We start from the raw sequence: 21,960 nt of genomic DNA, 5'->3' as shown, positions 1-21,960 counted from the left end.
CAAGGCCAAGGTGAAACAATCATGTTACAAATCCATAAAGGAGGCGAGTTTAGAATTCTAATGGAAAGGGATCACTGGAGACTTCTTGTTACTAAAAATTAATGAAGGATTTTCAGGTAATTTTGTGGTCTGCCCATAGTATATACTACACCTGGGAGAACAGAAGGATGTCTATTTGTGGAAAACACAATTGGCTCAGGCATTAACATGACACTGTCTTTCAAAGTGCTCAGACTTTGAGCAGACAATTCACTGCTGGCCACACTGTTCTCTCAGGGGGTGAGAAGGCATAGCGATTCCAAAGTGGTTTGAGGTTCTCCTGTGTCTCCAGTGTTAAACAAGTGTCTTACTGATTATTGTAGTTGAAGAACAACTTCAGCAGAAATTCCTATGAGTGGTTAATGCGATTTGAGAGCTATGCTCCTTTCGTTGGTGAAAAAAAGATATTTGCTAGAAACATCTGAAACAGAGGAGACTGGAAAACTAGTCTAGATCCTATAGCTTACATTTTATGTTCTCTAGTGTGGAGAAAGGTAATTTTGACTACTTTGTCTGTAGACTGTCTATGAGTTCTTTTGGGGTCCAAGGCCCTTTGAATATGGTAAGCTTCTAACCCCTCATTCGATTTCCTAGCAACAATCTCCTCCAACAGTGCTGTAACTATGAGATTAGATCATTGATAGTCTATTTAAGACCTTCGATTGCTCTGCTTTCCTTTAAAGGATAAGTTCACCTTTCGTAACATGTTACATGTTACACCCATATTCAGGGTGTAGCATGATACAATCCGATCAGACCAGATCTTCTCAACTAGCGAGGGATCTCTCTCGCTCAGCCACGTCATTAATTCACAGTCCTTCACAGTCCTCTGTGAATGTGAGACTTCAACTCCCAACAGCCTTAGCAGCTTGTCAGCTTGCAGTCTTCAATGAACTACCTCAACACTGTAGAGTGCTGTGGTAGTTCATTCTTCCTGTCATCCCCTGCGGGCAAGCAGATATACTGACAGATCTGCAGGAGATCTGCATGGCACCAGCAATCTGCTGATCACTGGTGCAATGCTTTACAGGCTCCTGCAGACCAAAAAAATAAATGCACATTTTTTTCCTGCAAAAAAATGTGCATTTTTTTTTTTTACTAAAAGGTGAACTTATCCTTTAAGGATTCAATTTCTAAAATACTACACTCAGCAGACCAGCTAAAAGGTTACTTTCTTGTCACCAATTTCTTTGTTTGGTATCTCTAAAGATCTTAAATGTGTTTATTAAAGTATTGTTTCAGTTCTCAGGATCAATAGCAGATTGGACAGTAGGTGCCTATAAGCATCTCCAAGTCTAGACAATCAAAAGTGTTCTGAAAAAACACTTGCATGTGGAAAGTCAGTAGCTATGTTGCCCTTTCTATTTGTCCAAAGAAAAAAGGTGATTTCTGATTACCCTGTATTTCACAGAATGCTATTATATGAGGCTAGTTTCATATCCAGCACCTGTACCATCTCCCAAACACAATTACCTTATAGGGCTTGTAGTCTTGATTCCACAGTCCCATGAACTCTGGCTGAGAAAGGCTCCCACTTTCCTCTTTTAGAACATAAGGTATTTCTTGTGCTACATCAAAAGGCTCCTGAGTGGCGGAGTTATCTTCTTCATCAGATGACAAAGGAGACGGGGACCTCCACTTCTTCTGTAGGAAATAGAAAACCAGAAAGTTACCATTCCCCACTATTAATACCAAATGAGTGTCTTGTGATAGGCAAGTGGAAAGTGTTCATCAACAATCACAAAACAGATATACAAAAGGGCAAAGCACAGCATGAGTAAAAGACTCAGTATGAAAAGTAAAAGCAAATGCCACAGAAAATGGCTTTTAACACTATAAATATATTTCTAAAGGTTCCTATAATATGACAAAAGAAAATGTTAGCACAGTTACTTAGAACTCTTTCCTTGTAGCTCTAGGTCTTGAGTTTAAATCCTGTCTACAACAATATCTGCCTTGAGTATCTATGCTCTCACTGTATCTCTATTGAGCGTGCACAGTTCCGGTCTGGAGCCGGCCAAGACCATCTGAATACCTGCTCCAATGTGTTCAGGGTGCGGGGTCACTCTGGCGGAGACAGTGTCTGAGCATGTCATGTGATGGTGCAAGGGAGCCAAGCGGAGCAGCCAGAGCCTTGTGTGCAGGTCTGCGGGACAGAAGCAAAGCAAGCCCGGAGCAGACTCAGTGCTGTTTGCACTGGAGTGGACTGAAGGGACCACCTGGTGTGGAGAGAGACTGTCACTGACTGTCAGTGTGCTACTGCACACTGCTGTCAGTGACACTGTGAGAGTCATTTTCATGTGTGTGTGCCTGCCTATCCTAATTTCTTGCCCTCGTGCATCCTATCCCTGAGCTACTTACAATATCATAAATAAAATAAGAAATATGATTTTTTGCCTTAATATCTACATTAATACACATTGCTAATTGCATATTGTACTTGTTTGTGGCCTAAATACAAAATTTTGCACTTAAAACTGTAATCTTTTAACTTTTGGAAATGCCAGTAAAGACATGGCTGTGCCAGTAAAATTTGGGAGTCGTGACAGTGAATTTAAATCTGGTAGGTTGGCAACCTTGTACTCTATCGCTCTCACTACATTGTATAGATGAACCTGAAGGCAAACAGCTAAATACAGATATAGAATATATAATTTATGTATTTATTTATTTCAGGTACTTATATAGCGCTGTCAATTTACACAGCGCTTTATATATATATTGTACATTCACATCAATCCCTAACCCTCAAGAGGCGTAATATATATATATATATATATATATATATATATATATATAGTGCTGCCTCCAGCAATATATGGGACTGCAGTTGCACTTGCGCATACAACCTGTGCTGTTCTCTAGCTAGTTGTTTTTGATAATGCTGCTATCTTGTGACTATTATCTGTAATACTTGTAGCTTTCTGTATTTTATTCCCCTCTTCTTTGATGTAATTTCCTTTTCCTTTGTGTGTGTTACTGTTTCCTCCCCTACAAGAAATACATGATTACCAACAGTGCATTAAAATGGACATTAGATGGTGGTGGCTTGCCATTCAGGGTCACTCACATGAACAGAACAGCCTCTGAAACTTGTATGCTGAACAGCAGGACACAGCTGGTGAGCAGGGCAGTCAGGGACTACATTTCCCAAGAGGGTAGCATGTGGGCAGGGGTATATAAATATCAAAGCCCAGGAGATTGGCCAGGAAAGTGTGAGGAGAGCCTGAAGGAGAAGGAGGTGTGCTGGCGACTGAAGTGCAGAACTAGGTCGCGGAGCCAGGGTTGAAAGGAGAAGATAAGCAGAAAGAGACTACTGACCACCCGGTCTGCTACGCTGCCTAGCAGGCCAGTCTGACAGCAGGAGACCAGACAAGACACAGAGTCAGAACCAGAGAAACCAGAGAACCAGGTCCGTGGACTGACCCCATCCGCAGTGAAAGACAGACTGCTACGATCTGCCGGACTGCTTTGATCAGGTGAGAGAGACCCATGCACCCACAAATCAAGTGAATACTGAGAGTTTGTCACCTCAGCTATCTACCTACACATAGTTGTGAACATTACATATAGTTGCCCGAGTTTGTGGCCTAGTTTCACCAGCTGCCAACGTTGGGATACATCAGCATTACAGTTCATCATACAAGCTGACTGCAGGACATACAGTCGCAGACCAGGATACAGCAGTGCCAACTGGGACAACAAGTTTCCTTTTTCAACAAAGCAGGATTCCTACTACTGTTCATTTTGCCTTTGATATTCAGAGGGAGTTGTCCTTGTTCATAGACACTTATGTCCATTTGTTGCTATTCAATACTTCAAGCCTGCCTTATGTTTAGTGCCTTAAAGCGGACCCCCTGCACTAATTCGCTACCATCAAGAGGGAACGTGTTAAATCTTTCTCTTTTTTCCCTCACTCTGGGCCCCAACAAGCGTGCGGAAGGCACTGTAGTGCTCTTAAAGGGGCATTGCTTAATTTCATTTGAGAATTCTCTTTACTTCACATTTAATCCTTGTCATCTAGCTCTGAGTGCCCACAGTGAATTTACCTGTTTCTTGATAGTTGTTACTGCTCACTGGGTATTCAGCAGTCCCCTCAGATTAGAGGCAGTGGATTATTTCTGAAAGCAGGCCTGCTATCAGTTATTGTTGCTTTACTGTGAATGTTGTTATGTGAATGTCGTTATTTTTGCTCACAACTGCCGAGAGTGTTTATATTTGCTGCATACATCAGTGTTATTTTGTTCTCTTTGACCCAGGTAACTTTAATTCCAATAAAATATATATTTATATTGCTTTATATTAACTTGTGTGTGAGTCCATTTTTGGTGGTGTCAGCAGAGGCTGAGCTTTCAATAAGAGATCCAGATTGACAGGGAATCCAAAAATTACTAAGCAACCTTTAAGGGGGTAGTGCTACAACCGCTTTAAATGCTTGAATAGCAAGTCTACTGCATCTTATATTGCCTCAATGTGCTACATACAATAAAGATATTCATGGATGCCAAGAATCTGAAAATCTCCTTAAGAGACTGAGAACATTACATGTGGACTTTCCAGATGTAGGCCTTGATGTTGCATACTTTAGTAAACTTATGAAGCTGCAGTATAAAAAGTGCCTTAATCAAGAGACTTCAAACTTTTCCAAACATAACTAACAAAGATCATTGTAAGCTCCAAGAACTGAAGTGACCTCCTGATGGAGCTATAGTTGGCAAAGGCAAACCACCACCTGCCAGGACTAAGCTTTTGGATACAGCACAGGGATCAAAATACAAGAGACAATAATGTATCCTTTCCTCCATTCTCATATGACAATACAGCAGCTAAACATAGAGAGTTAAAGGGGAATAGTAGCTGTTAAAAAGACAAAATAGACATTCCATTTACCACAACTTCTTCTACTGATCAGAACGTTTCTAGTGGTAGAGATAAAGCCTCACCCTCTGAAAAAATGCCATGGTTTAGGGCAAAGACTTTGCGGCAGTGCAAGATGCTTCCCCCCCAAATTCAGAATATGCTATAGAGGCTGTGGCTACTCAGACTATTTTGCTAAAGATTGTAAGGCTAGCATTAATTGTACAGAATGCAAGAGTGGCGAGCATGGTACAGTTATGCATCCTACTCCACTTACTGACAATCCACAGCACCCAGATACATCCAGCCCTACCTCAAACCATGGTGGGGAGCTACAAAGTCATGTTCCAGGTGCAACATTTATTTCCTCTGGGGGAAAGGCTCCAGTTCCAAATTCTGTGCCAAGGTATGTCTAGTCAAGATATACTCAGAAGAGACGCTACTGTGTTTGTTTAATTGCCCAATCGGCCTGCGGTGGCCGTATTAGACAGGCGACTTTTCAACCATTACAGTGTATATTTGATAAAGAGAGTTTCCCCTTTCTCTGTACAAAAAGTGGTGGTGGCATTAGAGGGTTAGTTGCGTAATTAACCCGACCCAGTAACAAGCGCATTCAGGCTGCAGACACAGATTGTAGACCAGCGGTTCTCAACCTGGGGGTCGCGACCCCTTTGGGGGTCGAACGACACTTTCCCAGGGGTCGCCTAAGACCATCGGAAAACACATATTTCCGATGGCCTTAGGAACCGAGACACCGCTCCTTGATCCGTCTCCAGGTGTGGGCGGGATGACATGCCGTCCCTGTCATCTGGACACACCCCCGGGATCAATCCTTCCTCGTCGGTGAGGAACACACAGGCGGCCAATCACCGGCGAGGAGGTGGAGCTTGGAAAGGAGGAGCCGAGCGGCACCGCGAAGCTCAAGCGAGTGAAGAAGAGGAGAGCAGCCGGAGAAGGAAGCCATCTGACCGGTAAGTGTTTGTACCATGGGAGAGGGAGGGAGCGAGCCAGCCCAGGCTGGAGCAGGGGTCAGCAAGGTAAGTATCATTGGTGTCAGTGGGAGGAATAGTGCCCAATCATTGGTGTCACTATTACCAATGATGGGGCACTATTCCTCCCCCCATTGACACCAACGATGGGGCACTATTCCTCCCACTGATACCAACGATGGGGCACTATTCCTCCCACTGATACCAACGATGGGGCACTATTCCTCCCACTGACACCAACGATGGGGCACTATTCCTCCCACTGACACCAACCATGGGGCACTATTCCTCCCACTGACACCAATGATGGGACACTATTCCTCCCACTGACACCAACGATGGGGCACTATTGCTCCCCCTGATACCAATGATGGGGCACTATTCCTCCCCCTGACACCAACATTGGGGCACTATTCCTCCCACTGATACCAACGATCTGGCACTATTGCTCCCCCTGACACCAACATTGGGGCACTATTGCTCCCCCTGATACCAATGATGGGGCACTATTCCTCCCACTGACACCAACGATGGGGCACTATTCCTCCCACTGACACCAACGATGGGGCACTATTCCTCCCACTGACACCAACGATGGGGAACTATTCCTCCCACTGACACCAACGATGGGGCACTATTCCTCCCACTGACACCAACGATGGGGCACTATTCCTCCCACTGACACCAACGATGGGGCACTATTCCTCCCACTGACACCAACGATGGGGCACTATTCCTCCCACTGACACCAACGATGGGGCACTATTCCTCCCACTGACACCAACGATGGGGCACTATTCCTCCCACTGACACCAACGATGGGGCACTATACTTCCCTCTGATACCAACGATGGGGCACTATACTTCCCTCTGATACCAACGATGGGGCACTATACTTCCCTCTGATACCAACGATGGGGCACTATTCCTCCCACTGACACCAATGATGGGGGCACTATTCCTCCCACTGACACCAATGATGGGGCACTATTCCCCCCACTGACACCTATGATGGGGCACTATTCCTCCCATTGACACCAACGATGGGGCACTATTCCTCCCCCCACTGACACCAACGATGGGGCACTATTCCTCCCCCCACTGACACCAACGATGGGGCACTATTCCTCCCCCCACTGACACCAACGATGGGGCACTATTCCTTCCCCCACTGACACCAACGATGGGGCACTATTCCTCCCCCCACTGACACCAACGATGGGGCACTATTCCTCCCCCCACTGACACCAACGATGGGGCACTATTCCTCCCCCCACTGACACCAACGATGGGGCACTATTCCTCCCCCCACTGACACCAACGATGGGGCACTATTCCTCCCCCCACTGACACCAACGATGGGGCACTATTCCTCCCCCCACTGACACCAACGATGAGGCACTATTCCTCCCCCCACTGACACCAACGATGGGGCACTATTCCTCCCCCCACTGACACCAACGATGGGGCACTATTCCTCCCTACACTGATACCAACGATGGGGCACTATTCCTCCCCCCACTGACACCAACGATGGGGCACTATTCCTCCCCCCACTGACACCAACGATGGGGCACTATTCCTCCCCCCACTGACACCAACGATGGGGCACTATTCCTCCCCCCCACTGACACCAACGATGGGGCACTATTCCTCCCCCCACTGACACCAACGATGGGGCACTATTCCTCCCCCCACTGACACCAACGATGGGGCACTATTCCTCCCCCCACTGACACCTACGATGGGGCACTATTCCCCCCACTGACACCTACGATGGGGCACTATTCCCCCCACTGACACCAATGATGGGGCACTATTCCTACCACTGATACCAATGATGGGGCACTATTCCTCCCATTGACATCAGTGATGGGACACTATTCCTCCCACTGACACCAATGACGTGGCACTATTCCTCCCACTGACACCAATGACGGGGCACTATTCCCCCCACTGACACCTATGACGGGGCACTATTCCTACCACTGACACCAATGACGGGGCACTATTCCTACCACTGACACCAATGATGGGGCACTATTCCTACCACTGATACCAATGATGGGGCACTATTCCTCCCATTGACATCAGTGATGGGGCACTATTCCTCCCACTGACACCAATGATGAGGCACTATTCCTCCCACTGACACCAATGAGGTGGCACTATTCCTCCCACTGACACCAGTGACGTGGCACTATTCCTCCCACTGACACCAGTGACGTGGCACTACTCCTCCCACTGCAAAATTACAGTTATGAAGTAGCAACGAAAATAATTTTATGGTTGGGGGTCACCACAACATGAGGAACTGTATTAAGGGGTCGCGGCATTATAAAGGTTGAGAACCACTGTTGTAGACCATTAGCTGGACAATCGTTGTGCAGGGCGCAGCTGAGTGTGGCATTGTTACGCGCATCACTACGCGGTTCTAGATTGGCCGGTCCTTTGGTCACGAGTTTGGTGAGAAGGTCTGGGGTCTGACGCCGCGGGAGTGACGTATTGTTGGTCGCGGTCGTGCGATTGTCGCATGTTGAGGGTGGCAATGGGGCGACCGTGACAGTAAGCACTGTTGGGGCCATAATCCAGAAGTAGAAAGAACATAATTTCACCATAAACCGGACATGACCAGGTGCTCCTCACATGATTTCTGACAGAAGAGTGGAAGGAATTATCCGCAGAGTTGTAAAAGACTCAAGGACCACTTGTGGAGAGCTTCAGAAAGACCTAGAATTAGCAGGTATAATTGTTTCAAAGAAAACAATAACTAATGCACTCTACCACCATGGCCCGTATGCACGCTCACCACACAAGACTCCACTGCTGAAAAAAAAGCATGTTGAAGCTTGTTTAAAGTTTGCTGCACAACATTTAGACAAGCCTGTGAAATACTGGGGGAATATAGTCTGGTCAGATGAGACAAAAATCAAACTCCTGGATGCCATAATACACATCATGTTTGGAGGTCAAATGGCACTGCACATCACCCCAAAAACACCATAACAACAGTAAAGTTTGGAGGTGACAGCATCATGGTGTGGAGCTGCTTTTCAGCATACAGTACTAGCAAACGTCAAAACATTGAAGGAAGGAAGAATGGAAAAATGGACCAAGACATTCTTGATAAAAATCTGCTGCCATCTACCAGGATGATGGAGATCAAACGAGGGTGGACATTTCAGCAAGACAATGATCCCAAACACAAAGCCAAGGAAACTCTCAACTGGTTTCAAAGAAAGAAAATAAAGCTGCTAGAATGGCCCAGCCAATCACCTGACTTGAATCAAATAGAAAATCTGTGGTAAGAACTAAAGATCAGAGTTCATAGAAGAGGCCCACGGAACCTTCAAGATTTGAAGACTGGAAGAATGGGCCAAAATCACACCTGAGCAATGCAACGTGACTAGTTTCTCCATACAGGAGGCGTCTTGAAGATGTCAGTACCAACAAAGGATTTGTTGGTACGAAGTATTAAATAAGTTTCAGTTAGTGTGTTCAATACTTTTTCCCTGTGTCCATCCATTTTATTACACATAACTTAATTTCTGAACTTATTTGTTTTGCTTTCTTTGTATGTATGGATTGCATGGGTTGTTACTGACATGTGGTGAAAATTTCCAGTCAATAGCTCCTTTAGAAAAATATATTTACTGAGAAAAATGGTGACGTGTTCAATACTTATTTTACCTGCTGTATATACATACATATACTGTTTTAACTGCCAAAGGATTTGTAGTTCTGTCCATCCAGTTCTAAAAGTTACACCACCCTGCCAGACAGCACAGTTGTGTTTGGCAGGGGAGGTGACCTGATAATTTTCTGCTGCAATTTTACTTTTCTTACAGGTCTTTTCCCCAACCCCACCCTGTTACAGTACATTGAAAAAGCAGCATACAGTTGAGTTCATTTCTCTGACACTTTCCTCTCTCCTCCTGGTCTGGTGCAGCTCTGCATAGAAACCAATCAGCTTCCAGGTTTTTTTTGGTCAAACCTCAATTGAACAAGCTGAAGTTGATTGGCTACCATGCACAGCTGCACCAGATTTTGTACTCACCGGTTTTAGTAAATCAACCCCATTGTGCTGTTTCTGCTTCTTCCACTCTGAGCTCCGCTCAGAAATTCAGGTACTTACACGGTTTGTGTTTTGAAAAAAATACATGTAATGTTGTGTTAGTGAATATAGAGTTGCACACATTTGTGTCTTTATATCTGCCTAGAGTTCAGATTTAGTTGCTGAGTGTGTTTGAAATATTTATCTGCACATGGCTTTATCTATTCTATAGTGAAGTGAGTGGAATAACAAGATTATACTGAAAGTCAGTGAAATGCAAAACGAGAAGCAGTTTTCAGTCTATTTGTGCAGTGTTCAATTCAGTCTGTATCAAAACTATCAAAACTATAAAGCCTGCTGTTCAAATTAATTAAACTATACACTAAGTGGGTATTATGAAGCCTCACTGCATTTTTTTGTCTTGATAGAGTCAAAAATTAAGTGAGCTTTGATATAAAACTCAATGGCTCACTGTAATTTCAAATAGAAGAGATCTGGTTGTTTTTGTGACCACAGTTACCTAAATAACATTCCGGTTTACTTTTTTTAAAATTAAAAATCACAATATATCTAAAAGAAAAAAACTAAATGTAAGATATCACAGTACAGCAGTCCTCAGATGTGGTGGCTGCATTCGTTTTATTTTTTAAGGTCGTTTTCCTTTATATTCATCTCGTGATCCTGCCAGTGACACTTAAGGGTAGATTTACTAAAACTGGAGAACTCAGAATTTGGTGCAGCTGTGCATGGTAGCCAATCGGCTTCTAACTTCAGCTTGTTCACTTAAGCTTTGGCAATAAGACCTGGACGCTGATTGGTTTCTATGCAGAAGTGAGCCTTATTTTGCATTCACCAGCTTTAGTAAATAAACCCCTTCCTGTCCTAGGTTGACAATGCTCTTCCATCATACTGCATCTATGGAGGTGAAGTGTTATTATCCTAGGAGGTGTTCTGTAGTTCTATGTGAATGTTTCACTCACCACACAAAAATATCTTTAAAAATGGATCCACCAAAGAGAAGTATTGCCAAAGCTTTTTCGCCATACTTCTCATGTGGGTCACAGGAGAGCACTTACAGTGCTCTCCCGCCACCCAGAATCATCCGACAGCAGGCTACAGTCCGCTGTCAATGAATACAGAAAGATAGAGAGACCGCTCTAGGTGAGCAAGTAAACCATCCTCCCCTCTGAACATCAACAAGTGCTGGTCTAAACCGTGACCATGGCAACATGTAAGAACAATGAAAGCTGACTGTACTGTATCAATGTAACAGTTAAAAAATCCACTTATTAAATCCTCATATTAAAATGTGTGATCCATGCTCCTAAAATATGAGGATTTAATAAATGGATGTTTTATCTGCTACATCACAGAGCCATTCCAGGCTCTGGAGGGATCCTGACCATTTTGTCAGGATCTACACAGCTGCCTGATTGAAAGCTGGCTCCGTCTCTCAGTGTGAGGTTGACAGCTGAAGCCAGCTGCGCTCACTCCCCCTCTCCAGTTGTTATAGGCTTACTACTCCAAACATTTATGGACTCCTTGTCATGTTTATGAATGGATTTATGTTATTGGTGGCTAAAATCCCAATGGCTAATAGTGCATTGTACATTTTTCTCTGTTTCTTCATGGTACGACCTGTATTCCGAAAAAAAAATTATTGAACTCAACTGAAGGTGCACAAAACATATTTTATTAAATCTCTTGCGCTTTGTGTGTTTATTGAACTGCGCTACAACACAAACCCAAACTTCACAATCTCGTTGCTCAACTCTCTCAGAGCAGTAGTCTATCTTTGTTTTCACACCCCTGGCTTTGCACAATTACTGTTCTGCAATCAGCAAAAACCATACTTTCAATAAAGTCGATCTACACTGTATCTGAACACTATAAAACATAAACACCATTTCATTCATTTTTAGTATTCAAAGCAAACTCCCCCATCCATCCAGGTCTCCATGCTTTATTTTTCTGATAAATCACTTTCAAAAACACCCCCTAGCATTTCTGGCACTGGCCATCTTGACTAATGGCAGATAATTCATGTAGCATTTGCTTCCTAGAATCCATCGGCCCTTAGCTCAGGCATGCAGACAGGAGGGTGTGCTTAGCTACTAAAAAAAACCCCTCCTCCTCTCCTGAAGACTTCTAGGATGTATGACATCATTTGCCTAGGCATAGAAACCAGGAAGTAACTGAAAAAATGGCTAAAAAAAGTTTATAACAAGTAAATATAATACACCTTCCTATCTATTTACAAATGCTAGCAGCATACGATTAAACAGGCCTTGAAATTTCCACTCGTCTGCTCACCAATGGCGAGTGGAAATTATGGTGGGGGCGAGTGTGTCCCCCAGGGCCGTCTTGCTGAGCAGGCTCGGAGCTCAGGCCGGATCTGTCATTGGCACTGGGAGCCATCAGACTGCTCAATAGCTTAGCGCAGTGAAAGCAAAGGAAGGAGTGTGTGCTGTGCTCTCTGCCTCCCCCTAGAGTGCAGTACCCGGCTCTGTGAGTGAACGAAGTACTGCAACTTTTTATAGGGGTGTGTGTGTGTGTGTACATGTGTGTGTGTGTCTGTGTATGCATGTACATGTGTCTGTGTGTATGTACATGTGTGTATCTGTACATGTGCCTGCATGTACACTTATGTGTACATGTCTGTGTGTGTGTGTATGTATGTACATGTGTCTGTGTATGTATGTACATGTGTCTGTGTGTATGTACATGTGTCTGTGCATGTGTATTTCTGTGTATGTACCTGTATCTGTGTGTATGCGTGTCTGTACGTGCCTGTGTGTGTATACATGTGTCTGTATGTGTGTGTGTGTACGTGTCTCTGTGCGTGTGTGTACATGTTTATGTGTGTGTGTGTGTGTGTGTGTGTGTGTGTACAGGTGTCTCTGTGTGTGTTTGTTGGTGGCGAGAAACTTTTAAGGCCTGGCTAGTAGCTCTTACACACACGTTTATCTGTGTGTGTGTGTGTGTGTGTGTGTGTGTGTGTGTCTGTGTCTGTGTGTATGTACATGTCTGTGTGTGTGTACAGGTGTCTCTGTGTGTGTTTGTTGGTGGCAAGTAACTTTTAAGGCCTGGCTAGTAGCTCTTAAGCCCTGTGATTAAACATTTTCAATGTTGATTGAAAGAGTGAAGTTCCAATTTAAAGTGAAGGTCTGGACAAAATAAAGGAAAAACATATTCAGTACATCTCTGCAACACATGCACATTTCTAATTTTTTATTCCTCAATGCGTTTCTGGCAGATGTACAGGTGTTCTGTACTTGCAGTGTTTTTAAAGGCACAAAACAATGAGTAATGTACTGAATGTGTTTTTTGGCCAGACCTACACTTTAAGTAGCTTCACCACAGCATGTAAATGAAAAAAAAAAATCTAAGACTCTCCTACCTGCACAGTATGTAAAAAGCATAGTGCCATCTCCGTCAATAAAAATCTATTGCACTGATATGTGTAAAGGGGAAAACTTTCTCTGCTGCCCCTAAAGGAAGACTGTGCAACCTAAGAGCTATGGCCCATGCTGATAAACGGCCGGACGGGAGCACCGCCGATGTGGGTGTATGTTTCGAAACATCCCCCCCACATCCATTGCCTGTGAGCGCTCCCTGGGAGCGCACGGCACCGTAATTGGTGCTCGCTGTGTACTCTGGACACAGCGGAACACAGATCACTGTACAGGACCTCTGTGTGAAGTCCTGATTCATGTGATCACTGATTGGCTAATTTAATTTTAAAGTAGCATCTATGGTCATAAATGCAGAGGAAGGGCTATAAAGACTATTTAGCTGTCTGCACAATATGGGAGCACTTACTGTAACCGCCGGCTCCTCACTGGGCTCTGTTAAAATGGCTGACTGAATATATTGCATGGTTTTGGCTCGGAGTTTCATGCTTTCCCGACTCTTGTTCATTTCTGTAGAAGAACTCTGTTTTTTTTGTTTCGCTTGGCTGGCTTCCTCTTGTAAAATCCGACTAATAATTTCTTGCTTTCTTAATTTTTGTGACTCTTCAAATTCCCTGTGTGTGAAAACATCAAACAAATTACTAGCTGCACATGAAGCATGATATATGTATATATATAATATTACTGTATGTATACAGTATATAGAGAAAATCAGCAAAATGGATTTTCAGTGTTTATGGTTTAAGTTCAGTAAATATTTGAAAAGCTGTAATTCGGTGCACAACATTATAATGTTCCATCTCATTACTTTTTGCTAAAAAGGGAATAGCTCAACTGTGAATTATGCATTTATGCAATCTGTTAGAAGATGTCTGGGATGCACAATGTAACCAATCGGATTGCTCATTTTCTATTGTAGGCTAAAAAAAAACATTACCAACCTTACCCCAACTCTACTGCTATATTCAAGATTCAGAAACTGGAGACCTGGAGACTCTGGCTGGGGAGGTCATTTCCTAAAGCATAAGTCAAGGAAATCCTTTTATTGGCTACATATGTACTTAAAGAAGGCCTAAAACCATTTTACCACCTTACCCTGGGCTCTGGTCCCGGTGTTAATTCCACTAGGGATGCACCGATACCATGTTTTGATTGGCGAGTACAAGTACTGATACTTTGCTGTGCAATTTATGTCAATACAAAATGTATGGACGCAAATTGCACCATAAGGAATAGAACGTGATATGAATAGGAATGCGATTCCTGTCCAAATCGAATGCAGTTTCCCCACTGCTCCTGTGGAAACCAGGCTTGTCACAGCCTGAGTTCACGCAGGAGTTGTGCTGGAAACCTCCCTGCACCAATCCCATACTGAGCGGAGAGTGGGAAAGAAGGGCGTGTAGGGATGTATACCTTGGTGTCGTACAATGGAGGATGGGGGCAGATGCTCCAGATTCTCAGCTGTAGGAGAAAAGAGCTGTAGGAGAGGAGAGAAAGCCATGGCAATGCTCCAGATTCTCAGCTGTAGGAGAAAAGAGAACACCTCCTGGGATCTGAAATCCCCGTGGCTTTCTCTCCTCTCCTTGCTGGGATGATAGTGACTGCCTCTGCCTAAGCAACTAATCAGTAGCATTTCCTCTACACAAATCCAGGCCTGCCCACATTATGGCAGCTGGATAAGAGCTGTAAAGAACAGAGAACCTCTGTTGGGTAAGTATTGTATAAGAAAGGATGATTTCTGCATTTTGTGTTACAGAAAGGTATCAAATAGATTAGGTTACTAACTGGGTTTAACTATATTGTAATAACTGAAGAAAAAAATACAGCCTTCTCTAACCATCTCCTATGTTGCATAGGAGATGCTTAGAGAAAGCTGCACTACAGCACTATTAGATTTTCTACCTTCACACTGAAATCCCCAGCAGTGTTGTCAATCTTATTTGAGACTACTGAACATCTCACCCTCACCTCATCTCCATAATATAAGATGGAGGGCAGATTTGTAGTCTAGCAGGGCCATGCTCAGACAGGGCTGCCAACACTGCTTGGGTACTCAGGGTAGCATAGGCATCTATGTTCGCTTAATACATAAAGCCAGGACCTCAATTGATATCTGACAAGATGAGCAGGTATTTTTCTGCAGCTGCAGTGTTTTTTTTAAAGGGACAAAACATGGCAATGTGCATGAAGTGCAGAGATGTAATGCATGTGTTTTCTCACTCTCTAGTCACAAACCTTTAATAACAGCATTCACACTTGTCTCAGAGAGCTAAAGCTGCACTAATATAATAATTTAAATTGGTTGTAAACCCTTTCATATAACCAGTGAAGTGACGGTCTCAGGTAATATAAATATAAAACAAATCCTCCTACAAAAGTTGTACATGCGTATCTGGAGTCTTCTCTTCTCTACATCCATTCAAAGTGCAGAATTTATAATGTTTGTCTGAGCTGTCAAAAAACGGGGTGAGGAGCTGAAATTACACCCTGCAGAAGTCAGTGAGGAGAGGTCTGAGAACTGATTGGAGGAAAAGGACACCCCCCCCCTTCACACTGCACACAGGAACAGACCTGACGTGTTTCGGGGGCGAATCCCTTTCCTCAGAGCTGATGACCAACCTTTAGGAGGCAATGGTTAAGTGAATGGATGAGACATATGAATATGGTGTAGATACCTCTGATGCACCATATTCATATGTCTCATCCATTCACTTAACCATTGCCTCCTAAAGGTTGGTCATCAGCTCTGAGGAAAGGGATTCGTCCCCGAAACGCGTCAGCCATTTGACCGCACTGACAGTGAGAACACCTTGCCTGCCGTTGTGGCCATTGTCATTTTTCTATGCTTTTTAGATACATGCTTCGTCTGTGAGTATGTTTTTATTATTCTTTCACTCCTACAATAAATCTTGGATAATGCACTAGCTGTGTGCGCCACCTGTTTTCTCTCTCTCTTAATTGACAAGTACACACTAGAGAGGGATATGCTTTGTTCATATTTCATGACCGTGGTTTAAAACCACTTTAAGACTGAAGATTCAGATTTTTACAATTGTTGATGCCTGTATAGATTCCTTTAACAGCATAGTGCAGTGTATCATGGAACAATCGCATAAAAGCCTAAAATGTAGAAATAGACTTCAGTTTATACAAAACAGTAAGGTGCCCAGTACAACAACTATATCTGTAAATATTAAATTCCTAATCATTGCTTTGTTGTATCTGTAAAGCTAACACAGCACTTGCATTGTGTTATCAATTTATGCTGTAACAGCACCTAGTGACAAATATATGACATATGCCAGACTGGCTGAACCTGAGAGATAAATAAGTCCTTGACGATGAAGTTAGTGCAAGATGCCAAAAAAGTGAATCAAAACATTCATAATAGACTCCATATATGACTGAAATACACTAGATTCTGAACAAAATTGAAAATGTTACTAAATTAATACAGTCAGCTTATCCATTGATAGGTGGTCATCTGGTGAATACACAGCAATGGGTCACAGAAGGAACCATCCACCAACAGTATAACACTAGTATATTAGTTCCTGTGTGAAAGGGACCTTCAAGAAGTCTTTAGTTCTGGTTTGAGAATATTAAGCACAAATTTGATGAGAGTGCTGACTGTAACTTTAGCAGCCTTTCAACAAGCTTCATGCAGTGTTGAATTCCAGGAATTCAGCTCCTTTGTAAAAAATGAAGGCACACTATGAGTTAAGTCCAGTGAGGTGCATGACACATCCTGGGCTTATCTCCAATATTTATATCTGACAGCTTTATAGTATCGCTGTAGTTCCGAGAGAGCGACGCTGATCCTTCTGAGCTATGCCTCTTGAACAGGAGAGTCGGTGCAGCTGCTATGCCCGCCTCTCCCCTCTTCTTGGCCAATCACAGAAGCTATGGTATTATGTGAATACATTCACAAAATACAATAGCTTCTCTGAATGGGTAGCAGAGGGAAGGGGTGGGCATAGGACATTCCTGGCAGAGAAATAAACCTGTCAGATATACAGGTGAAACTCAAAAAATTAGAATATCGTGCAAAAGTTCATTTATTTCAGTAATGCAACTTAAAAGGTGAAACTAATATATGAGATAGACTCATTACATGCAAAGCAAGATAGTTCAAGCTGTGATTTGTCCTAATTGTGATGATTATGGCTTACAGCTCATGAAAACCCCAAATCCACAATCTCAGAAAATTAGAATATTGTGAAAAGGTGCAATATTCTAGGCTCAAAGTGTCCCACCCTAATCAGCTAATTAAGCCATAACACCTGCAAAGGGTTCCTGAGCCTCTAAATGGTCTCTCAGTCTGGTTCAGTAGGAATCACAATCATGGGAAAGACTGCTGACCTGACAGTTGTGCAGAAAACCATCATTTACACCCTCCATAAGGAGGGAAAGCCTCAAAAGGTAATTGCAAAAGAAGTTGGATGTTCCCAAAGTGCTGTATCAAAGCACATTAATAGAAAGTTATATGGAAGGGAAAAGTATGGAAGAAAAAGGTGCACAAGCAGCAGGGATGACCGCAGCCTGGAGAGGATTGTCAGGAAAAGGCCATTCAAAAGTGTTGAGGACTTTCACAAGGAGTGGACTGAGGCTGAAGTCAGTGCATCAAGAGCGACCACACACAGACGGATTCTGGACATGGGCTTCAAATGTCGTATTTCTCTTGTCAAGCTGCTCCTGAACAACAAACAACCTCAGAAGCGTCTTACCTGGGTTAAAGAAAAACAGACCTGGTCTGTTGCTCAGTGGTCCAAAGTTCTCATTTCTGATGAGAGCAACTTTTGCATCTCATTTGGAAACCAAGGACCCAGAGTATGGAGGAAGAATGGAGAGGCACACACTGCAAGATGCTTGAAGTCCAGTGTGAAGTTTCCACAGTCTGTGTTGATTTGGGGAGCCATGTCATCTGCTGGTGTTGGTCCACTGTGCCTCATTAAGTCCAGGGTCAACGCAGCAGTCTAACAGGAGATTTTGGAGCACTTCATGCTTCCTTCCGCAGACGAGCTTTATGGGGATGCTGACTTCATTTTCCAGCAGGACTTGGCACCTGCCCACACTGCCAAAAGCACCAAAGCCTGGTTCAATGACCGTGGGATTACTGTGCTTGATTGGCTAGCAAACTCGCCTGACCTGAACCCCATAGAGAATCTATGGGGCATTGCCAAGAGAAAGATGAGAGACATGAGACTGAACAATGAAGAAGAGCTGAAGGCCGCTATTGAAGTATCCTGGTCTTCCATAACACCTCAGCAGTGCCACAGGTTGATAGCTTCCATGCCACGCCGCATTGAGGCAGTAATTGCTGCAAAAGGGGCCCAAACCAAGTACTGAGTACATATGCATGCTTATACTTTTCAGAGGTCCGATATTGTTCTATGTACAATCCTTGTTTTATTGATTATATGTAATATTCTAATTTTCTGAGATTGTGGATTTGTGGTTTTCATGAGCTGTAAGCCATAATCATCACAATTATGACAAATCATGGCTTGAACTATCTTGCTTTGCATGTAATGAGTCTATCTCATATATTAGTTTCACCTTTTAAGTTGCATTACTGAAATAAATGAACTTTTGCACAATATCCTAATTTTTCGAGTTTCACCTGTAAATAATAGAAATATGCCCAGGAGATATCATGCAGCTCCTTGGACTTAACTCAGAGTGACTTCACGTTTCACAAAGTGGCTGAATTCCTGCAAGTCCGCTTTAATGAAGCTTGCATGTAGCTTGTTTAAAGTGACTCTTGGAACTCCTATTAAGATCTGTGTTTAACATTCTGGAACTGGAGCAGAATGATACTGTAAAATCTTCAACAAAGCTTACCAAAAGAATCTGTAAATGCTTGCTGTACACACTGCTCAGGTTGAAGCCCATGTGAACAAGACCTAAGGATCAGTTACAACTGAAAGCCCTAATCCTACAATATTTACCTGTCAATAGTTGTAAAAGATTTTTGGGAAAATATATCGGTAACACAAAAAGTTCCTATAGGGGATGCTGGCATGTAAATTCATAGCTGTTTTTTAAACTAATTCAGCTGCAATATGAATAAACATGACAGCGCAAAAAAAAGAAAAAAAAACTGTCATAGTGTGAACTGATCACAAGACCACACTTACTTTTTCTTCCTCTCAAACTCCTGAAGTCGCTTTTGATGGATAATATACTTTGTAAAATCTCCACCTTTAGCGAGTACCTCCTCTTTTTCCAGCATCTCTTGCTTCTTCACGATGGCTGCCTGTGCTTTGTTTCGAGACTCCATGACACGCAAGTTTTCCTGTATCATATTAAGAAAATGCCATTTTAAAATAAACATGCAGTAGCTGACCCCCACACACAATTGCTGTAACTGTAGATATGAATCACATGAGGAGGTCTCCTATTTATATGCACAATTAAATTATAACCAATTAGATTCCATCATTATGTAACAGAATTAACATTGCTTCTATATGGGGTTCTATAACAGTAAAGATGTCCACCTAGGTGCACAGCTGCTGTTGTTATAAAACCATTTCACTGTATTGTGCTGATAGGAAGATAGTAAAATGGAAAATAAGTAGGTATCACATCCCTAGCAACCATCCAGGTCTTATTGTTCATGATCTAGGGAAGTGAAACAAGACATGTCACTGGTGGCTAGGAGCAACAGCTTCACCTTTTCTGCATCTGTTACTTGGTCATGGCAAGTATAAGATGTAGGCCAGAACTAACTTAATAACAATCTCTAGAAGTCTTCTCAGATGCTCGCACTTCCTGGTCCCCCATAGCACTTCTTGGTACCTCTCAAAGACCTCCACGTCCCTCCTGAGTCCAGCCATAAATTAGAGGTGAATGGGTGGAACCAGAAAACCAGGAGATCAACACTCCCGGAACTGTCAGCTTCTGAAGAGCAGAAGGATAATATAACTATTATCTTCTATACCGGGAGAGCTTTTATGAAAATTTCACTTTAGCAACAAAGTCGCTTTAGACAATAAAGTGGATGACTACTGTGCAGAAAATGCTGCCAATATAAAGAACATGTTATTGTATAATAAGTGCATCAGAAATATACCATACTTCTCCAGACAAGAATAAAACCAGCCCCAGCCAATATCTGCAGATGAGATTTCTGCTCCCCACTACAGTACCTGATTTGTAGATATATTCTTCTTCAGAGACAGGACAGCCTGCATCCTCTTCTCCATTTCCTCCCTGCTTTTCTTCTCTTTTTCAGATTCTTCCTCACGAACTCTGTTGAATGAATAAAGACATATACCTCACCATGAAAACTGTAGATATGGTATGTTTCAATGCAACAATAGCTGCTAACTGGCAGAGCTGTAATTTTGGGGATTTTAGGGATGCTGCCTTCTTTCGGCATTTATACATTTTGAAAAAATAGATTTAACCTAAACTATGGTCATTTCTATCTTGTCTGATCATCACTATTTAGCAAATATTGCAGCTGTACTAAAATCAGCAATATCACTTCATTTTTCTTAAATCTCAGTTCCACTGTATTAACAATCCAAAGAGGAACACACAGGATAATTGACATTGAACATCCTGAAGCATCTGTTCTGTAACTTTCACCCCCTTAGTTTTCCATATCACCAACCATATTAAAGCTAGCCATTCACAGCTAGATTTTCTACTGTTCACCCTATTGGCTGAACCAGAAAAAAAATCAATCAATACCCCTGTTCACACTAAACAGTGTGCATGGAGGACTCTCCACTACTCGCTACTGTATTTAGGCAAATGAAGCACCTGTGGCTGCCTGGATACAGTGGCATTGCTAAACAGTGACTGTATCCTATCAGGCTTAACCAACAATTTTCCATCTGATTTGGTCAACTATTGTCCAGCTGGGTGGTGTTAGCAGGGCCACCATAGCTCAAATTTCAGATGGTTGCACAGGAATGAGCTGAAATTCAGGCGGGCAGAGCCCCACACAGCCACGTCTTTTTTTAATTTGACAGCTAGCGAGGGGGGAGAAGATCCCCCGCTAGCTAGCAAAGCGGGGAGTGGGGAGGAGCAGGGGCCAGTCTGATCGTAACATGTTACACCCTGAATATGGGTGTAACATGTTACAAAAGGTGAACTTATCCTTTAACAGTTTAGAATAAAACATGAGCTCTGGTGCTAGAATTATTACTCTGGTGCTAGAATTATGGGCAGTGACAGATACACTATATTGATAAAGTATTGGGACCCCCCTCCAAATCATTGGATTCAGGTGTTCCAATCACCTCCATGGCCACAGGTGTATAAAATCAAGCCCCTGGGCTTGCACACTGCTTCTACAAGCATTTGTGAAAGAATGGGTCGCTCCTAAGAGCTCAGTGAATTCAAGCGTGGTACTGTGATAGGCTGTCACCTGTGCAATAAGTCCATCCGTGAAATTTCCTTGCTAATAAATATTCCACGGTCAACTGTTAGTGGTATTATAACAAAGTGGAAGCAACTGGGAACAGCAGCAACTCAGCCACAAAGTGGTAGGCCATGTAAAATGACAAAGCGGGGTCAGCACATGCTGAAGCGCACAGTGCGCAGAAGTCGCCAACTGTCTGCAGAGTCAATAGCTAAAGGCCTCCAAACT

At 43.1% G+C, this 21,960-nt stretch overlaps 1 protein-coding gene across 6 annotated transcripts in view; it reads right to left on the bottom strand.

Moving 5' to 3' along the window:
• The window catches only part of CFAP74 (cilia and flagella associated protein 74), a 204,189-nt gene that overhangs the window by 149,483 nt on the left and 32,746 nt on the right, over positions 1–21,960 (bottom strand). For 5 of the 6 annotated variants that reach the window (XM_089651853.1, XM_089651855.1, XM_089651852.1 and 2 more), the window contains exons 9-12: positions 20,507–20,609; positions 19,493–19,650; positions 13,762–13,966; positions 1,513–1,683 (exon numbers count right to left, since the gene is read on the bottom strand). In XM_089651853.1, the coding sequence (XP_089507979.1) occupies positions 1,513–1,683; positions 13,762–13,966; positions 19,493–19,650; positions 20,507–20,609 (637 nt within the window). The remainder of the gene's footprint in view (positions 1–1,512; positions 1,684–13,761; positions 13,967–19,492; positions 19,651–20,506; positions 20,610–21,960) is intronic. The other variant, XM_089651856.1, reaches the window with a different exon arrangement.

This window comes from Staurois parvus, unplaced genomic scaffold, assembly GCF_062004578.1.
Source record: "Staurois parvus isolate SC_StPar_1 unplaced genomic scaffold, SC_StPar_1.0 ptg000663l, whole genome shotgun sequence".
Taxonomy (NCBI): domain Eukaryota; kingdom Metazoa; phylum Chordata; class Amphibia; order Anura; family Ranidae; genus Staurois; species Staurois parvus.
This window is presented reverse-complemented; position numbering and strand designations above follow the sequence as displayed.